A 17572-nucleotide genomic window follows, 5' to 3' on the forward strand; every position below is an offset into this window, starting at 1 on the left:
AAGTGTTAGACTTACACTTACACTTACAGTCATTGCTTTCTGACGGACTTGACCCTTTTACTCTTCAGGTTGCATAGGGAAAATTAGTAGTCTCCTGCCATTGTGGGCGGTGTCCGTCAAACAAAAAACGTAGAGCCAATCAGGAACTGAGAATTTGATCATTCTGTTTTATACACATACCTATAGTCATTCACATGAACTATTATTACCTCTTATATAAGCTATTATTCAGCCTTTCATTCACAGCTATTCTGTTTTACATATGACTATTGTTATTAACATGAAATACTATTCCCTCTTACAAAGGTTATTATTCTGTTTTACATAGCCTACATTGTTTACGGATTACACACATACTACTATCCTCTTTCACATACACTATTATAATGTTCTATTAGATTATAGTTGTTTATGAAAGACGATAGTGGTGTGTACGAGAGTATGATGGTGCGTTTAAGAGATTTTGTTTTTGTGTGTGAGAGAGAATAGTTATTTATGTATGATAGTAAATGAAGGAAGGAATGACAGTACGTTAAAGACGGTATGATACTGTGTGTGAAAGAGTCTGGTGGTGTACATGTGAGATTCTGATATTGTTTGTAAGACCAAGTATGAGTTGTGAGCTAGACGGCCTCTCATATGGTGCCGTTCATCTCAGATAATACATGTAAATAACATCACGTTTGAATGCTGTCTGCAGGAGGAACCCCCTACCCTGATCTGCCCATGAATGAGTTATTCTACAGCGCTTTGAAGAGAGGCTACCGAATGTCCAAACCTGCACACGCCTCCGATGAAGTGTGAGTCTCATTGTTACCTCGCCACCAATCTTACCTCTCCAGGAACTCAGACACACATTTGGAATAAGACATTTGTTAACTGTTTATGTTGCAGTTATGAAATCATGAAGAAGTGCTGGGACGAGAAGTTTGAAAGTAGGCCTGAGTTCTCCTTTCTGGTCCAAAGTGTTGGGAATATGCTGACCGACAGCTACAAAAAGGTACTTTATTTAAATATGAAATAAGCTTGGATTCAAAACTTTATACCATACATATTGGATCTTCAAATGTTATTTAAATGAGGTTATCTACAATTCATCCAACTACTGAGTCACTCACAGTCAGTCCCTCTTAAAGTAAACAGTCTTGACAGCTGTGATGTAAACTCTTTAGCAGAGGTGGGAGAAGATCTCAGATCTTGTACTCTGTTACAAGTAAAAGTCCTGCATTAAAAATATTACTGTAAAATACAAGAATGTGAGCATCAAAATATACTTAAAGTACCAAAAGTAAAACTACTCATTATGCAGATGGACCATTTCAGAATAATATGTATTTTATGTGTGATTATAATTATTGATTAATTCATGTGTTTATCAAAGCTGGTAAAGGTGCAGCTAGTTTTAATTACTTGTATGCTGCAGGGTAGCTTGTGAATTTACTCCAGGTGGAACTAAAGTCTGATTTAAGTGATTATATTTTACATCATTAATCCAAATCTGTAAAGTAACTCAAGGTATTAAATACATGTAGTCGAGTAAAAGTACATGATTTGCCTCTGAATTGTAGTGGGGTAGAAGTACAAAGTAGCATAAAATGGAAATACTCAAGTAAAGTACAGGTATCTCAAAATTGTACTTAAGTACAGTGCTTGAGTACTTCTAATTTGTTACTTCCCACCTCTGCTCTTTAGTGCTCAATGTCCTGAAGATGCACTCTACAACCTCACACTGTTGATGATGGATTGATTCTTCATTTCTAATACCAAACATTTGTCCCCTGGCAACAGAAATACAACCAAGTCAATGACAGCTTCTTGAAGAGTGACCATCCAGCAGTCACCCGCACCAAACCCAGGCTCTCCTCACCCTTTCCGATTGCCAACCCAGCTTTCGGGTCCCCACCCCCGCACTACGTCCCCCCGGACCCCTACACCCAGAGCCCGGGCCCCGGAGAATTCAGAGAAGAGGCAGACACACAGGAAGTCGTAACTGCATACAACGAATACATCATCCCCATCCCAGACCCCAAGCCCGACGACGTTTTCACTGACGTCACATCAGAAAGCCCTGCAAGGTACAGAGCTGCTGAAAAAAGATGCTGCAGATGTGAGCCAAATGCTGGGGAGAATACAGATGAGGATGTATTTGTTTTACAAGAGCAGTTCTCTTTTCCACCACACACCCACTCATCCAGATGTTGAGCTGAGACAATAGCTGCATTATGGAGGCAGATATAAACATGCAGCCAAGCACAGTTGGCTCTAAAGCCTAAGTAAATATTTGACTTTTATAAATCCAGATATATTTACAGTTTGTGTTTTTAATAATGAACATGGACTAAAGTATTAGTCTGTTTGTTTAAAGCAGCAAATCAGTTCAGGAGTGATAGCAGATTCCATCCCTGTGTTTTAAATGTTGGCAGTGGGGCGATTCTTCTGCTTACATTTGGGCGATACACTGAACCTTTAACATTGTGGTTAGCGTTTGAGGTATTTGACCCCAAGCGGTGTTGGTCCAGGACCACAGACTCATGACAATAACACAGCACGGGACGGGTGGCGCATCCGATCATCAGATCAAGGGGGAGTGCTGGCCGGGGAACTCCAGTTCGAAACCCGCTCCCGCCGCCACTGCATCAGGCCGTTGTGTCCTTGGGCAAGACACTTCACCCGGATTTGCTCCTGTGGGTATTGTCCACAGTACATGTATAATACCAATGTGTACTTGTAAAAGCGCCTCGATGACCTCGAGGCGTGAAGATGGACGGTGTGGCGCAGTGCGCTGTGCAATGATCATCAGATCAAGGGGTGAAACCCGCCGCCGCTGCTGCGGCTGTAAAGCCGGTGTGTCCTTGGGCAAGACACTTCACCTCCTGTGGGTATTGTCCACAGTATCTGACCATTGCATGTATGATATATGTGTAATGTGTGTATATGTAAAGCGCTTTGAGTCATTGAAAAAGCGCTATAATAAATGTAAGGAATTATTATTATTATTAGCAGGCAGCATCTTAAAACAAAAGTAAATTCAGTAGAGAGTAGATCTCCGCCAGGTGTGACTCCCGCCAAGTTGACCTATAATTGACCCTATTAGTCAAGGTTGTGGCAAATATAACAAAATCAGGGATTTATTCATCTCTTGTTTTGCCTAACTTTAGAGGTTATATAACATACGGGTATGGAATGAGCCGGTACATGCTCCGGTTCAAAGTTAGGCTAATGGATCATGTATTATGCGAGATTAGCTGCAGATTGACAGATTGACAGACGGACAGATACAGACACAACCAAAGTTACCAAACACATGATCGCTCTCATGCATGCTGGGGATAATAAGAAATATTCAGTACATAGGCAAATCGATAACAAGATTTTTCAACAGGCTTAATAACGGTAAAGGTATGAAAAGCTGAAATAGTTGATTAATTAGTAGACAAAGAATTTGTTGATTAACAAAATAAATGTCAATGTATTTTTTAGCAACATTGAAAATAATGTGTTGGATGCATTCCATCCAAATCCAGTTATGTATTTCTCGTCGGCCAAATTATATGCTTTTTTCAGAATGTTATTTTTTATTTGAAATGGGTCTTGAAGTAACTTGCCAAGGTCACACACAGACATTAATGAACACTGTGTATGGAGTGTGTGTTTCTATTTCTTGTATAAAACTAAACAAAGTAAGTGTGTGTTTGTCTCCCCCCCACCCCCTCAGCTCTCTGGCTCTGGAGGAGGAGACTGACTCCATGTCGCAGGACACGGCTGACACTCTCCCAGAAGAGGACCGGCCGGAGGACACCAGCGAGAGAGACGCTCTGCTGGGCTGCTCCGGGACGCCCGAGGTAGAAGACAGCTTCTTGTAGCCATGTCTAGGAACCCCGAGGAAATTACCCCAATGCTGGGAAATTAAATTTTTAATCCTGCCTTAAGGGAGTCACCATGATTTCCTCTAAACACTAGAGAAGTTTTACCCTTTTTTGACTTTTGTATGAAACTCAGTACCTCTGTAACTTAAAAGGCTACCAATAATGAGCAAGATGTTATCTTCCAGGCATTTCACGGAAGATTGGGATAATATAGATAAGGTACTCTCCTCACACTCATCAGTTTACAGTCAGTAAAGACTTATGTGCCTTTTTAGTTAAAAAATACTTAGCCATGTGTGTCTTTTAAGGCCTTTACTGTTTTATATCACCCTTAACTGTTCACAACCACTGAATAACACAAAATGATTAGCACAACAATATAAACAAAACCATAAACAAATGTACAGAAATCTGTTCAAACAAGACCAATGTGTAGTTCACATTTAAGTGATAATCATTATTCATTAAGTCATTTAATTTGAACTTTATGTTACATTTCTTCCTGAAGTACGATCAGTAGCTGTGTTCACTGTATTATAATATTTTTATAAAATGTTATTTCCAGGACATGAAATACAGACAGAATCTACATGCACTGTTTTACTATGAGAAATACTTTCTTTTAGTTACATATTCCATAATGATGTTTTTTTAGTTTCTTTTTTTTAGATTTATATTAAACGTTTATGAGTTTTTGTGAATTTTTATACTTATTTTTAATTCATAGTTTTGTGCCAGATTTGCACTTATTAAGAAACAAATTGGGATTTTCATAAGGAAGTTATACAGTAAATGTTCTCGACACAAAAAAGGGCAATAGTCCAACTGAGAATCATGTGGCTGTTACAGTAAATCAGTTTCTGTGACCACAGGTGACTTTCTCAAACTCGTAATACAGCGTATCACTGCCTTAGCACAAGACGGCATGCATGAGTGCCTTTGTATAAACTTTTAAAGATCTTTATCTTGCAGCTATTGTTGATATATAGAGTTATTGTACTGTTGCTGTTTGTGTACATGTTAAATGATGCTTTGAGTCTTCTGTTGTATAGCATTCCCTCATACCATTTCCACCATTAAACACCACACATTATCATTCTCTGTAGCAATTTTAAAATGCACAAGATCACTGTATCACAAGCTACGGTACCAAAGCTCTTTACAAATGTATTTTTATATGTGCCATTGTATGTTGTAAATGTGACAATAAATGTGTATTATCATAATTGCAGCAGAAGTGTGAGTTTTTTGTGACCATTCTATGAATTCTGTAGCTCTCACTGAATGTCTTACTCTGCTAACATCTATTGTTTCCCTCTAAACACTGCACAAACAGACTTTTATTCATCTTAATATGGACTTTCCTCCCTCTACAGTCTATAGGGCCTTTCTCTGACACCTACTGTAGGTCAGAAGCCCTGTAAGCTAAACATGAAAAGCCTGAACTGATTAGTCTCACCTCAACGGATGTCTCGGGAGAATCAAGCCTTTCCGTGGCAAGTTGGAACTGGCACATTACTTTGTTGAGCGTGATGGGCTGATCTGCCTCCACACACACACACACACACACACACACACACACGCACGCACGCACGCACGCACACACACACACACACAGTTCCCTCCACCCTCCACCACTTGCTGTCTCAGAGATTTCTTGTTTGCTGTGTGGCTTCAGTAGTGAAGAGACTGTAAACAAGCAGAAGGGAGAAGAAGAAGGTCAGAGGCAGACAGAGAGAGAAGAAGAAGGGACTCGTGTGTCCGCTCTGGATGGTAACATCAAACCCAGGGAAGTGATTATACCCCTCTTTGAGACTAAAGACATTGACAGGTGAGTACAAATAAATAAATAATGCATAATACATCAGCTGTATTTTAAAGTGAAGTGATATTCCCTTATTTACTGTAAGTATGAAACACTTCCTCAAAGTATTTCATACTAATACATCATAAGTTCCTGATTTGAATGTACACTTTTAGAAGACAAACATTGCAGTAAATGAAATAGTTCTTCATGTTTACGTGCAGAGCTGCTCTGACCAGTCAGAATAGAGAAGTTCATGAGGGGCATGAGTGATAGCAAAACTTTAGAGGGTTTTTTTCTTTCTCCAACGCTACAGAACAAAAGAAGAAGGTTTTGTCGAGGGCAAAAATCAACGTTCAAGCTGCAGGTTTGGAGTTGATCCATGATGCGGTCATACCTCGCTCTCGTGCTCGGGATTGTGGCACTGCTGGCTTCAGGTAAGGCCCTAAAAACACTCCTGCAGAGAATTCAGTTTATCTTCTCCTCACTGTTGATATTGTTTACACCTACAGTAGATTTAAACAATGCAATGGGAAGAGGATCACCATAAAACAGACACATACAGTGTTCTTCTTGGTCACTTTCATATTGATTTAAAGATGTAAAATCTGACAATATGTAGCAATGTCTGAAAAAGGCTTTGTATTATAGTTTTAAATAAATCCAATTTTAATAATATATATTCTCTAATAGACATATTTCTCTGCATCAACTGACAAATGATTTATGAAAATACAAACATTACATCTTGTGTATTACGCTCTAATGATTTCATCGTACATTTTAAGGCATAAACTCGTGGTCAGTCCAGAGGAGCTGAGAAACAGTCTGCTTTTCCATCTGAGATGCAAAACACACACTTTGTTTTCCCCATTTGGGTTTGGCTCTGAATATGACACATATGAACATCACCCGCCAAGCATCAAATTGCAATTTCATGTTTTTAAATGTGAATACATAAAAGCATCTGTTATTGGGTTTAATTATGGCTAAAGGAATTGTTTTGCTTTCTGGTGGCATATACTGTGAGGCGCTATTGGGGTCCGTTTTGAGGTTGGATGAATAGTCCTTGAGACGATGGAACAAGTAATTTTAGAGAAGACAAATGTTTACACACTGACTATCAGCAGGTTCAGAACTAAAATGCTGATTGTTTCATCCTTGTTCTCAACAGTACCTTGTTTACTGAATAGAAAAAATGCTGAACATGAAATCTTGGTTCTGCTTTAAGCTTCAAAACACACTGTCCTAACCTCTTGCTGACACTTTGATAACCTTTACCGAAATTGACTGAACTCTAAATGAGAAAGCTTCAGGTTGACAGGAAATATGTCAGTCTTTCCTGTGTTTTCACAAAAGTTAGCCAAACCCGAAAGAATATCCTCAAACTAATAAATCCTATACAAAAATCAGAATATATATTCTGATTTTTGTATAAATAAGTAAAGCCTTATATATATGGCTTTACTTATTTACAATTGTATTACACAATTGTTGAGATTGAAAAAAGCAGAAGTGAGAGGGAGGGATTTATTCGGCTCCAGTCTTCTGTCTGTTTCCTGAATTCAGAAGGGGCCTTCCAAAATAGATCTGAATCATGGAGCAGGCGAGACAGCTCTGGGTCCTCAGTTGTTATTTTTAAAAACCAAAACAGAAACAAAGTCTTGGATTTTCAAACAAGGAAACACATGAAAAAGCTTAACTTTAACAACAAAGTTAATATTGATTCATTTGCTCACACACTATGTTTACACAACCTGCAAATAGTCAATAAAGGCCTTCATGTATTCATACTTTGTTCCTTTTCAGCAGAATGGAGGCGTCCAGTGATCAAGTGGAACTCTAAGGTGGTGGCAGGCTCTGAGGTGGTGGTCCGATTCGGGAGCCCTCTGGATCTGAGGTGTGAGGGGGACCGGCCTGTAACCTGGCAAACTCGGTTACCAAAACACAGACGCTACATTTCCAAGAACAATGGGAACGTCCGCACATTGAAGGTGGAACGTCCCACTGCAGAATTCACAGGAACCTACAAATGTGTTTACACCACTGGGTCACGGCAACTCACCTCCTCAGTGCATGTGTATGTAAAAGGTATGCTTGAATAAATAAGAACTGAATCATGTCTGTGATTGTTTACTAGATCTTCTCTGTGTAAATCAAACATCACTCTACTGCTCTTTGATCTAATTCATTCTTTACAACACTTTCTATACCAGACCCAAACCGTGTGTTCTGGACTAGCAGCACGTCTGTGCAGGTGGTGAGGAAGGAGGGGGAGGACTACCTGCTGCCCTGCCTGCTGACAGACCCGGCCGCCACAGACCTGGGCCTCCGCATGGACAACGGCACCTCCGTGCCACCGGGGATGAACTTTACAGTTTACCGGCACCGTGGTATCCTCATCCACCGGCTCCATCCCAGCTACAATACTGACTATGTCTGCACAGCCAGGGTCAACGGCGTGGAGAAGACCTCCAAGGCCTTTTCTATCAATGTCATTCAGAGTGAGGCCACTTGATTTGTATGGATGGTCACCCAAAGCTGCCAAAGATTTATTAGAAGTGACACGTTCACCAAGTTTGATACTTTTTCATAATTTCTCTTACTCCAGAGCTTCGTTACCCTCCATATGTTGTCTTGGAGACGGATGAAAATGTGCGCATTGTTGGGGAGAAACTCAAGATTCGCTGCACAACACACAACCCGAACTTCAACTACAACGTCACGTGGAAATACACCACCAAGTCGGTCAGTATTTGACATGTTGGGAGTGTTCTTGATTGCTGTAGTAATAGTATTCGTAACTTGGCTTTTATATCCCATACTGTATGTTGCCTTTAGAAACCCACCATAGAGGAGAACGTTCGCTCCAATGGAGAAAACCGCCTGGACATAGAGAGCATCCTGACCATTGCTGCTGTGGACCTGGCAGACACCGGAAATATTACGTGCACTGGCACTAATGAAGCAGGGGTGAACAGTTCAACCACATACCTGCTGGTCGTAGGTAAGGAACACAAACAACCATTCCCTCTTTTGTCTTATAATGAAGACGGGAATCATCAGCCTCTAAAAACAAATGGTTTTGTTTCTTCTCAACAGACAAAGCCTACATCAGGCTGTTGCCTCAGCTCTCCCCTAAACTGGCCCACCAGGGGCTTCACTGGAAGTGAACGAGGGCGAAGATCTGGAGCTCACTGTGTTCATCGAAGCGTACCCCCACATTACGGAGCATCGATGGCTCACCCCAACATCCCCCAACACCTCCACACAGGAGCAGAAGCTCATCAGATACAACAACAGGTACAACCGTGCTGGTGAAATGGGAGATAAATAATATAAATTATAATAATACAATAATAAACTCAATATGTGAGTTTTTAACCTAGGGTTCCTGGATTTAAAACTCTGATAATACTCAATGTTATTACTTCAAGATGTCTGCACAGAAAGTGAAAATGAATGTGTGTATCCAAGCCATCTTTGTTTTTTCCGTGGTCCATTTTACACCCTTCAACCAAGATTCATAGATAGCCTGTAGGTTTTCTGTAATCCTGCAGACGAACACAAATACAAATAGACCGAACCCTAAAAACTGTCATTCTTTGCAAATGCAGAAAATAATAATTTGTACTTCAAGGTCTTTACATTTTTCTCAGGGGAAGACCAGTGTTCTCGTGTTCCTTGTTGATTTACTCTACGATGAATTGGACATGTCTGAACTGCAAAATGAGTCATTTCATGTTCCTCTTTTTTCTCAGCTAAAAAATATTTGTGTTTGATTTTAAGATACCATGCTACTCTGCAGCTGAAGAGAATGAATGCTCAGGAGCAAGGGCAATACATATTGTATGCCCAGAGTGACTTGGCCAATGCATCCATCAAATTCCAAGTCCAGATGTATCGTAAGTGACATAGTAAAGACAAAATCAGTAAACCCATTCACAGTTTTTGTAAAATGAAAATACAAGTCTCATTAAACTCTGAATGATACTTTGCTGTTGGTCTGTCTTAACATTACATTTCTCCTCACTGGCAGAGAGACCTGTTGCTGTGGTTAGATGGGAAAACATAACCACCCTCACTTGCACCTCATTTGGCTATCCTGCTCCCAGAATCATCTGGTACCAGTGTTTCGGGATAAGGCCTACGTAAGTTTCACTGCACCGGGATCATGGCATGTACTTTAAATGATATTTTAAAGGGGGTAAGACATTTGTCTGACTGTATATGTTTTTTGCAATGAGGCTGTGCAAATGAAAACCCTCAGGGCCTGCAGATGGCCATCCCTCTCCAGGCCCCCACAGGTGGAGGTCCAGAGGGAGGAGTTCGGGGCCGTGGAGGTGGGAGCCGTCCTCACCGTGGGCCGGTCCACCCGCAGGATGACGGGTCGAGTGTGTGGCTTTCACCTTGTTGGCATCAGCAGCGACACTTTTTGACCATGGAGGTTTCTGGTGATGTTCGGATTATTTGATGATGTTGTACTTTTGGAATTGCTATTGTGCCGTCACATTGGTGCTTGATAACTAAATCAAATGTATTGCTTTCTCATGGTCAGCAGAATCCATTTATGGTGGTTATAAAACTGCACAATTCTTCTAGAAAACATCTGCTTGTATGACACACAGTCCATATAACTAAAATAGTGATTTTTCTCTGGTTCACAGACAAACTATTCTCTTCCACCTTAACTGGATCAGCAGGAATTCTGGCCATCCTCCTTGTGCTTCTTGTTTTTCTATTATACAAATATAAGCAGGTAAGGTTATGCACTAAGATGCTTAAACAAGTCTAAGTTGTAAAGTGTGGTTTGGACGGTTGAAATATTACCCCAGGACGAAGGCTATCTTCTAGTGTGATGTTTGATGTTGTTGTGGTTTACTATTGGCTGCTTTTTTTCATCTTCAGAAACCCAGGTATGAGATCCGTTGGCAGATCATTGAGGCAAGAGATGGAAACAACTACACCTTCATTGACCCCACCCAGCTGCCCTACAATGAGAAGTGGGAGTTCCAAGAGACAAGCTGAAGTTAGGTATGCAAAGACAATAACAATAAAAACAATAGAATCAGAAAAAGAATCTGACATTTCAATTTGGATAACTCAAATGCTTTCTTCTTGTATTTTCTGTCCAACCAGGGAAGATCCTGGGTGCAGGAGCTTTTGGAAAGGTCGTTGAGGCCACAGCCTACGGCCTGGGAATGGAAGAGAATGAGTTGCGTGTAGCTGTGAAAATGTTAAAAGGTTGGTCAATGTCACGATTATTTAACACAGTGATCTTTATCTAAATACGTCAGATGGACCGGCCAATTTGAAAATGGCAAAGAGAAAATGTCGCCTAAATGATTTTGAAGATATGATGACAATGTGTATTGTGATTCTGTAGCCAGCGCCCACCTCAGATGAGAGGGAAGCTCTGATGTCTGAACTGAAGATATTGAGCCACCTGGGACACCACAAGAACATCGTCAACCTACTGGGAGCCTGCACCTACCGGAGGTCAGACCACTTCCTGAAGTTGTTCTGCATTATGTCCGATAAAAAACGAATGCTGCAATAACATGTTTGTCGTTCAGTTCCTGGAAAATGTACACTGAACAAAAATATAAATGCAATACTTTTGTTTTTGCTCCCATTTTTCATGAGATGAACTCAAAGATCTAAAACATTTTCTATATACACAAAATAACCATTTCTCTCAAATATTGTTCACAAATCTGAAAAAATCTGTGATAGTGAGCACTTCTCCTTTGCCGAGATAATCCATCCCACCTCACAGGTGTGGCATATCAAGATGCTGATTATGATGATGATCGAGTGGCCCGTGGTGGTGGGGTTATGGTATGGGCAGGCGTATGTTATGGACGACGAACACAGGCCACTCGATTCACAACATTACCCTAACCCTAACCCTACCCCTCACACCAGATACTGCCTGGTTTTTCGGACCCCCCCAGACCCCCCAATAAAGCAAAAACTGCACGTTTCGGAGTGGCCTTTTATTGTGGCCAGCCTAAGGCACACCTGTGCAATAATCATGCTGTCTAATCAGCATCTTGATATGCCACACCTGTGAGGTGGGATGGATTATCTCGGCAAAGGAGAAGTGCTCACTATCACAGATTTTTTCAGATTTGTGAACAATATTTGAGAGAAATGGTTATTTTGTGGATATAGAAAATGTTTTAGATCTTTGAGTTCATCTCATGAAAAATGGGAGCAAAAACAAAAGTGTTGCATTTATATTTTTGTTCAGTGTAATTAGCATGCAACCACGTTTCCTTTGTCGAAAGGCTCATAACATGGCGTGTCTCCTCCTCATCAGGACCGGTGCTTGTGATCACGGAGTACTGCTGCCTCGGCGACCCTCCTGAACTTCCTTCGCCAGAAGGCAGAGAAGTTCGAGAACTTTGTAATGAGTGTTCCTGACACTGCGGACGACTCTAATGACTACAAGAACGTCTGCAGTGACAAAACAGTTCATCAGAAGGTACATCACTGGACATCTGCTGTCTTATCAGGATTTATGAAAAGCATTCTATCTCTGACATCTCCGTCTTTGTTCTCTTTTATTTTTCATCCAACAGTGACAGTGGTATCTCCAGTGCTTCTTCGAGCAGTTACTTAGAGATGAGACCAACCACGGTGCAGAGTATCGAATCATCTCCAGGTAAAAGCTTCATCCGCAAATCCCAGTTTGAATGGACACAAACACGTCTATTATGCAGCAGAATATTAATAAAAAGCATTAGCCCTACTTCCTGACCCTGGGTCTTACTAATATTATTACTGTTTGGTTCCTACCAAGACTATGTGTCTGAGGAGGCTGCTGACTGGCCCCTGGACATTGACGACTTGCTGAGGTTTTCCTATCAAGTGGCTCAGGGCCTTGACTTTCTAGCTGCCCAAAACGTGAGTGAGTTAATTACTGAAATTGAAGTCACACATCTAAAACTTTGTCCTAAACCCCCCCAACAACAAACAAAATCCCCTCTGCATTTCAGAAATAGCAAATAAATTTCCATGTAAAAAAATTGCTTTTTATTGAATAATATAAAGGGTGTGAAATCATTTGGAAGGGTTTTTTTTTCCACTGGTTTGAACATTTACTTGATCGTAATTTTTAATGCTGCATTGCGGTGTGTGTGTGTGTGTGTGTGTGTGTGTGTGTGTGTGTGTGTGTGTGTGTGTGTGTGTGTGATGTGTGTGTGTGTGTGTGTGTGTGTGTGTGTGTGTGTGTGTGTGTGCTGTGGTGTGTGTGTGTGTGTGTGTGTGTGTGTGTGTGCTGTTGTGTGTGTGTGTGTGTGTGTGTGTGTGTGTGTGTGTGTGTGTGTGTGTGTGAGTGAGTGTGTGTGTGTGTGTGTGGTGTGTGTGTGGTGTGTGTGTGTGTGTGTGTGTGTGTGTGTGTGTGTGTGTGTGTGTGTGTGTGGTGTGTGTGTGTGTGTGTGTGGTGTGTGTGTGTGTGTGTGTGTGTGTGTGTGTGTGTGTGTGTGTGTGTGTGTGTGTGTGTGTGTGTGTGGTGTGCAGTGTATTCACAGAGACGTGGCTGCCAGGAATGTCCTCTTGACCGACCGCAGAGAGGCTAAGATTTGTGACTTTGGCCTGGCCCGTGACATCATGAATGACTCCAACTATGTGGTGAAAGGAAATGTAAGCCCTCGAGTAGAGCTACTTCACATTTACCAATTTGAAGACTACATGAAAATAAAATAAAACGTTTTGTCCTCTTTATATCGTGTGTGTGTATAGGCCCGTCTGCCAGTGAAGTGGATGGCTCCAGAGAGCATCTTTGACTGTGTCTACACCATCCAGAGTGATGTCTGGTCCTACGGCATCCTCCTGTGGGAGATCTTCTCATTAGGTCCGAACACACACACATATACCCTACATTTTCACACATGTTTTTTATTATTTGCTTTCTAAACTGTATATTATATTTTATTAGGCAAGAGCCCCTACCCCAGTGTGGCTGTTGACTCCAGGTTCTACAAGATGGTGAGGCGTGGCTACCAGATGTGCCAACCAAACTTTGCCCCAGTTGAGATGTAAGCTTCCCACTTCAGCATCATAAAGTCTGCTTCATACAGAAATGTTTTTTTTTCTGCTTCCAGTTATCTAATATCCCTTAAACATAAGACACCTTGACTCCAAACTTACTAAGTGAAATGAGAAATAAGAAGAGTGTTTTTCCCTGTATCTCAGAGGACTCTAACATCTGTGTGTGCTGATTTGGCACGGCTGTCACACCACAGCGGAACAAGCGTGGAACAGAGAGGACTGAATCTGAGTCAGAGCCTCCTCATCTGTTGTTCTGCTGTTTGTCAGGCCTCAGTGCTGCCTGTAGCCACATTGATCTCAAAGCTAGGAAGCCATGTAACTGCTATTTCACGGCAGCGTACTGAGACTGGAGGGGAAGGGGTCTCTTATCAAACTGCATCACCACCTCAATAAGCCTCTCTTTTTTTTGACTTTATACAGCTTCCTGATTTACACCACAAAATTTGAGAAAAGTCGAGTAGTTAAGGAATATAACCCCCTTAAAATGTATAGCTTAAATGTTTTTTTGTCTGGAAACTTCTCTAAAAATAAATCAGTTTTGTAATACCGTTCACTTTTTTTCCAGCTATACAATCATGAGATGTGCTGGAATGTGGAGCCGACAGATCGTCCCCACATTTAGCAAGATCAGTCAGATGATAGAGAGACTACTCGGGGAGCAGTCTGAGCGGGAACAGGTGAGTTGGTGTGAAGCACATTTCAGAGACTCAAAACCTGCTTTACCAAAACGATCAATAGAACAAATCATGTGGCGCCCAAGTGTCCTCAGGAAACACTCATTCTTAAATTCAATTCTCTCTGAGATTAAGCTAAACTGTGAAACCAATTCAATAGTTAGATCTTTTGTGATAACATCTTATTTGGGTGCTGTTCCCAGGGTGACATGTTTATGTTGTTTGAAAGCTAGTTTTTCCTATTATCACACCATAATATTATGAAGCTGAGATCAGTCTTTCTTGGTCTCACCGTCCTAATGCTGCCTCTCCACAGCTAATCTACCAGAATGTGCCGCAGCAAGTCACAGAGGGTGAAGTGTGTGACGCGCCCAAGTCGTGCGACGGGCCCTGTGACCGGTCTTGTGACCACGAGGAAGAGGAGCAGCCTCTGATGAAGACCAACAACTATCAGTTTTGTTGAAAGCTAACCGCCAATCAATACGAAAAAAGAAAAAAAAAGCTCATCAGCAAGCATCAGGGACGTGGGATCAGCTGTAGCCTGATGCCAGGGTACCAGAGCTTGTTCTAACCACCGGACAGTCGCAGAGAGTCATAGCTATTTTTTTTCCTGTTGTGCTGATCGCCAGACAGACAAGCAGCAGCAGCAGCAATCATGTGACTTGCTTCTTTGCAGACCATGACTACAAATTGCCACGGTCCTACACTGACTGAAGAAATGAAAGGAGGAAACATGTCAACTAACTGCACCAATTATCCAAAGATCCACCACGGACTCTTTATTCCTACTTCTGATGTGTATTTGATGTATTTAATCTGTTATCAAAAGGATATCTGTTAGTCCTTTCCAGGGACGTAGCACAACATGAAGGACCCCTTTACAGTCCTTACGGGCCCCTAGCACAACCACAGCTATTCATTCTCATATTTTGTGTTGGCCTTCCTCACATGAGGGCCTTGTATACTCAGTACCCCTATTTTCCCCAGTGCTACCACCCCTGGTCATTTTCCTCAGAGAGTGTTCCTATTATATTGTACACTGTGTATTTTTGTATTACTGCCTTATGATTTTTGTGGGAGATATCAGTCAGGTTCCCTTCCTTTTTACTATGCTATTGCATGTATGGTTTTTCAGAGGAAGAAACCCAGCGGTCACATTAGATCCACAACAACAGCTGCTCATCTTTATATAGACACATTAGGTTTTATTCTACAATCACCTCAAAAGAACATCTAAACAGTGCAAGTCTTTATCCCTGTTTTAATGTGCTAAATCAACTGTGGAGAAGCCAAAGAATGGCCATGTTGTTTTGCTTGCTGTGGTTTGGTCATAGCTGTGTTTCTTGTTACATACTTACAGCAGCTGTCAGTTGGTGGCAACATGTGATTCATCCACCTCTATCTAATGAATTAAGCATTGTTAAGTGTGATTTAGGAGCAGGGAAATCCGTTCTGGATCAGGTGAACAATGTTTTCATGTTTGACAATGTGAAAGAATTTTTAGTTTTTTGTGCGGCACAACTTATCCTCTCCGATGTCTGTATGTAGCGGACAGCCTTCACTGCCAACTGTTTGAAGATATTAGATTAACGTAGAAGATTTTAGGATAACCTATAAGCTATGTGAGATACAGACTGCAAATGTTTGTGTCTTTAGGCATTTCAATTGTGCTTGCATCTGAATGAAACACGAGTGAGGTGTCTAATAATGTATACATCTCATGATGTAAATCAAGAATTATCTATATTTTCGCTGGAATGTTGTCGAGTAGATATTTCGGTACCACTTTACAATAAGACTACCCTTATAAAGGGTTTATGAATAGTTTGTAATTCATTTATTAATTAGATTGTGAACACTTTATAAATCATTAATAAGCTTTTATAAGACATGAGATAAACAGGGCAACTGTGACCGGTTTCTTGCCAAATAGTGAGCCCACATTTATCTGTACTGCTAAACTTTATATTGGCTACTTAGCTTACTTTGTCTTCTTCATCAGCTAGCATCCTTGGTATCTGTTGCTCACTGAGTTGATTCTCGCTAAGTAGCCAATATAAGGCTTAGTCATCTTGCCAAATAGTGAGCCTGTGTTGATATATGAAAACTGTTAGAACTGGTTTATAAAAGGTTCTTAATGATTAATAAAGTGTTTATAACCTAATTATAAACCCTTTATCAATCCTTTATAAGGGTAGTCTTATTGTAAAGTGGTACCGATATTTAATATGCTGTATCTGTTGTGTTTGTGTGTGCAAATGAAACAATCAATGCAAAAGCTGCAAATTAAATCACTGAGAAACTGCAGAGGCTTTGGATGAAGATGTACCATTAAAACTAAAGAAAAGGAAGTTTAATATACTACAAGATTATGATGCAGTGCCAGTTTGAGCAGATATAATGTGCTTACTTCCTTTTTCTTGAATAATGCAAAATCTGCATTTCCTCTGGATCATTTCCCACAGTATCTGTCAACATTGCACTCGGAACTCGGAAATCTTTGCAGATAATTATTTATTCTAGCGCTGAGAGTACGGAGAATCTAAAAGCATTTTCTCCTTTCTGTGGTTTCAGCTAAAATGATATTTAATTATTTGAAAAAAGCTCACAACTTCTTTATACTCTACGGCAGGGGTCTCAAACTCAAGGCCCGGGGGCCAAATCCGGCCCGCGACTTCATTTTATGTGGCCCCGCAAGAGCTTGCAAAAAATATAATACGTTTATTATACGGTTACATGCCACTTTACAGAAGCAGGTTGCCCATAAACTACATGTCCCACAATGCATCTCGTTTTGTGACATGCGCACTGAAGAGACTTGCAATTATTTGCCCTGGACTTCTGCTTTCAGACGTAGTTGATTACTAAGTTATTATCCTATCCGATAATAATCAAATTCAGAGACAATAATGTAATATAATATATATATATAGCCTATATAATATATTTATATAGTTACAACCGGCCCTTTGAGTGCAACCTTTATGCGAATGTGGCCCGCATCTCAATAAGATTCTCACAATATTCAGAAACATTTTCTATTTTTTAGGTATGTAAAGCATAATGAGCTCTTTGAAGATTTGAACACAATGTACACTGTCTTTGCTTTATATTTTTGTTGGTTAATAACCTTTATTATATTGATTTCATTACAATAACTTTCTTTAGTT

The 17572-nt window shown here is 40.7% G+C and overlaps 2 protein-coding genes across 3 annotated transcripts in view; both read left to right on the plus strand.

The window, feature by feature from the left end:
• pdgfrb (platelet-derived growth factor receptor, beta polypeptide) overlaps positions 1-5092 on the plus strand; it is a 31726-nt gene extending 26634 nt beyond the window's left edge. For both annotated transcript variants that reach the window (XM_034092684.2, XM_034092685.1), the window contains exons 20-23: positions 701-800; positions 895-1000; positions 1789-2075; positions 3716-5092. In XM_034092684.2, coding sequence (XP_033948575.1) covers positions 701-800; positions 895-1000; positions 1789-2075; positions 3716-3863 — 641 coding nt within the window. In that variant the 3' untranslated portion in view covers positions 3864-5092. The remainder of the gene's footprint in view (positions 1-700; positions 801-894; positions 1001-1788; positions 2076-3715) is intronic.
• A 431-nt stretch (positions 5093-5523) lies between these two features.
• LOC117453940 (macrophage colony-stimulating factor 1 receptor 1-like) lies at positions 5524-16707 on the plus strand. The gene is given in 30 exon segments (XM_071204643.1): positions 5524-5697; positions 5987-6107; positions 7480-7761; positions 7887-8174; positions 8282-8418; positions 8512-8677; positions 8773-8826; positions 8829-8973; positions 9460-9575; positions 9710-9821; positions 9922-9976; positions 9978-10106; positions 10109-10124; positions 10338-10429; positions 10579-10678; positions 10681-10704; positions 10810-10914; positions 11061-11164; positions 11992-12036; positions 12038-12142; positions 12144-12160; positions 12258-12340; positions 12479-12582; positions 13198-13320; positions 13420-13531; positions 13616-13715; positions 14294-14304; positions 14307-14338; positions 14340-14405; positions 14719-16707. Coding segments are annotated over 29 exon segments (2925 nt in total). The 5' UTR covers positions 5524-5697; positions 5987-6052; the 3' UTR covers positions 14866-16707.
• The last annotated feature ends 865 nt before the right edge of the window (positions 16708-17572 follow it).

Source organism: Pseudochaenichthys georgianus, chromosome 10 (assembly GCF_902827115.2).
Source record: "Pseudochaenichthys georgianus chromosome 10, fPseGeo1.2, whole genome shotgun sequence".
Classification (NCBI taxonomy): Eukaryota; Metazoa; Chordata; class Actinopteri; order Perciformes; family Channichthyidae; genus Pseudochaenichthys; species Pseudochaenichthys georgianus.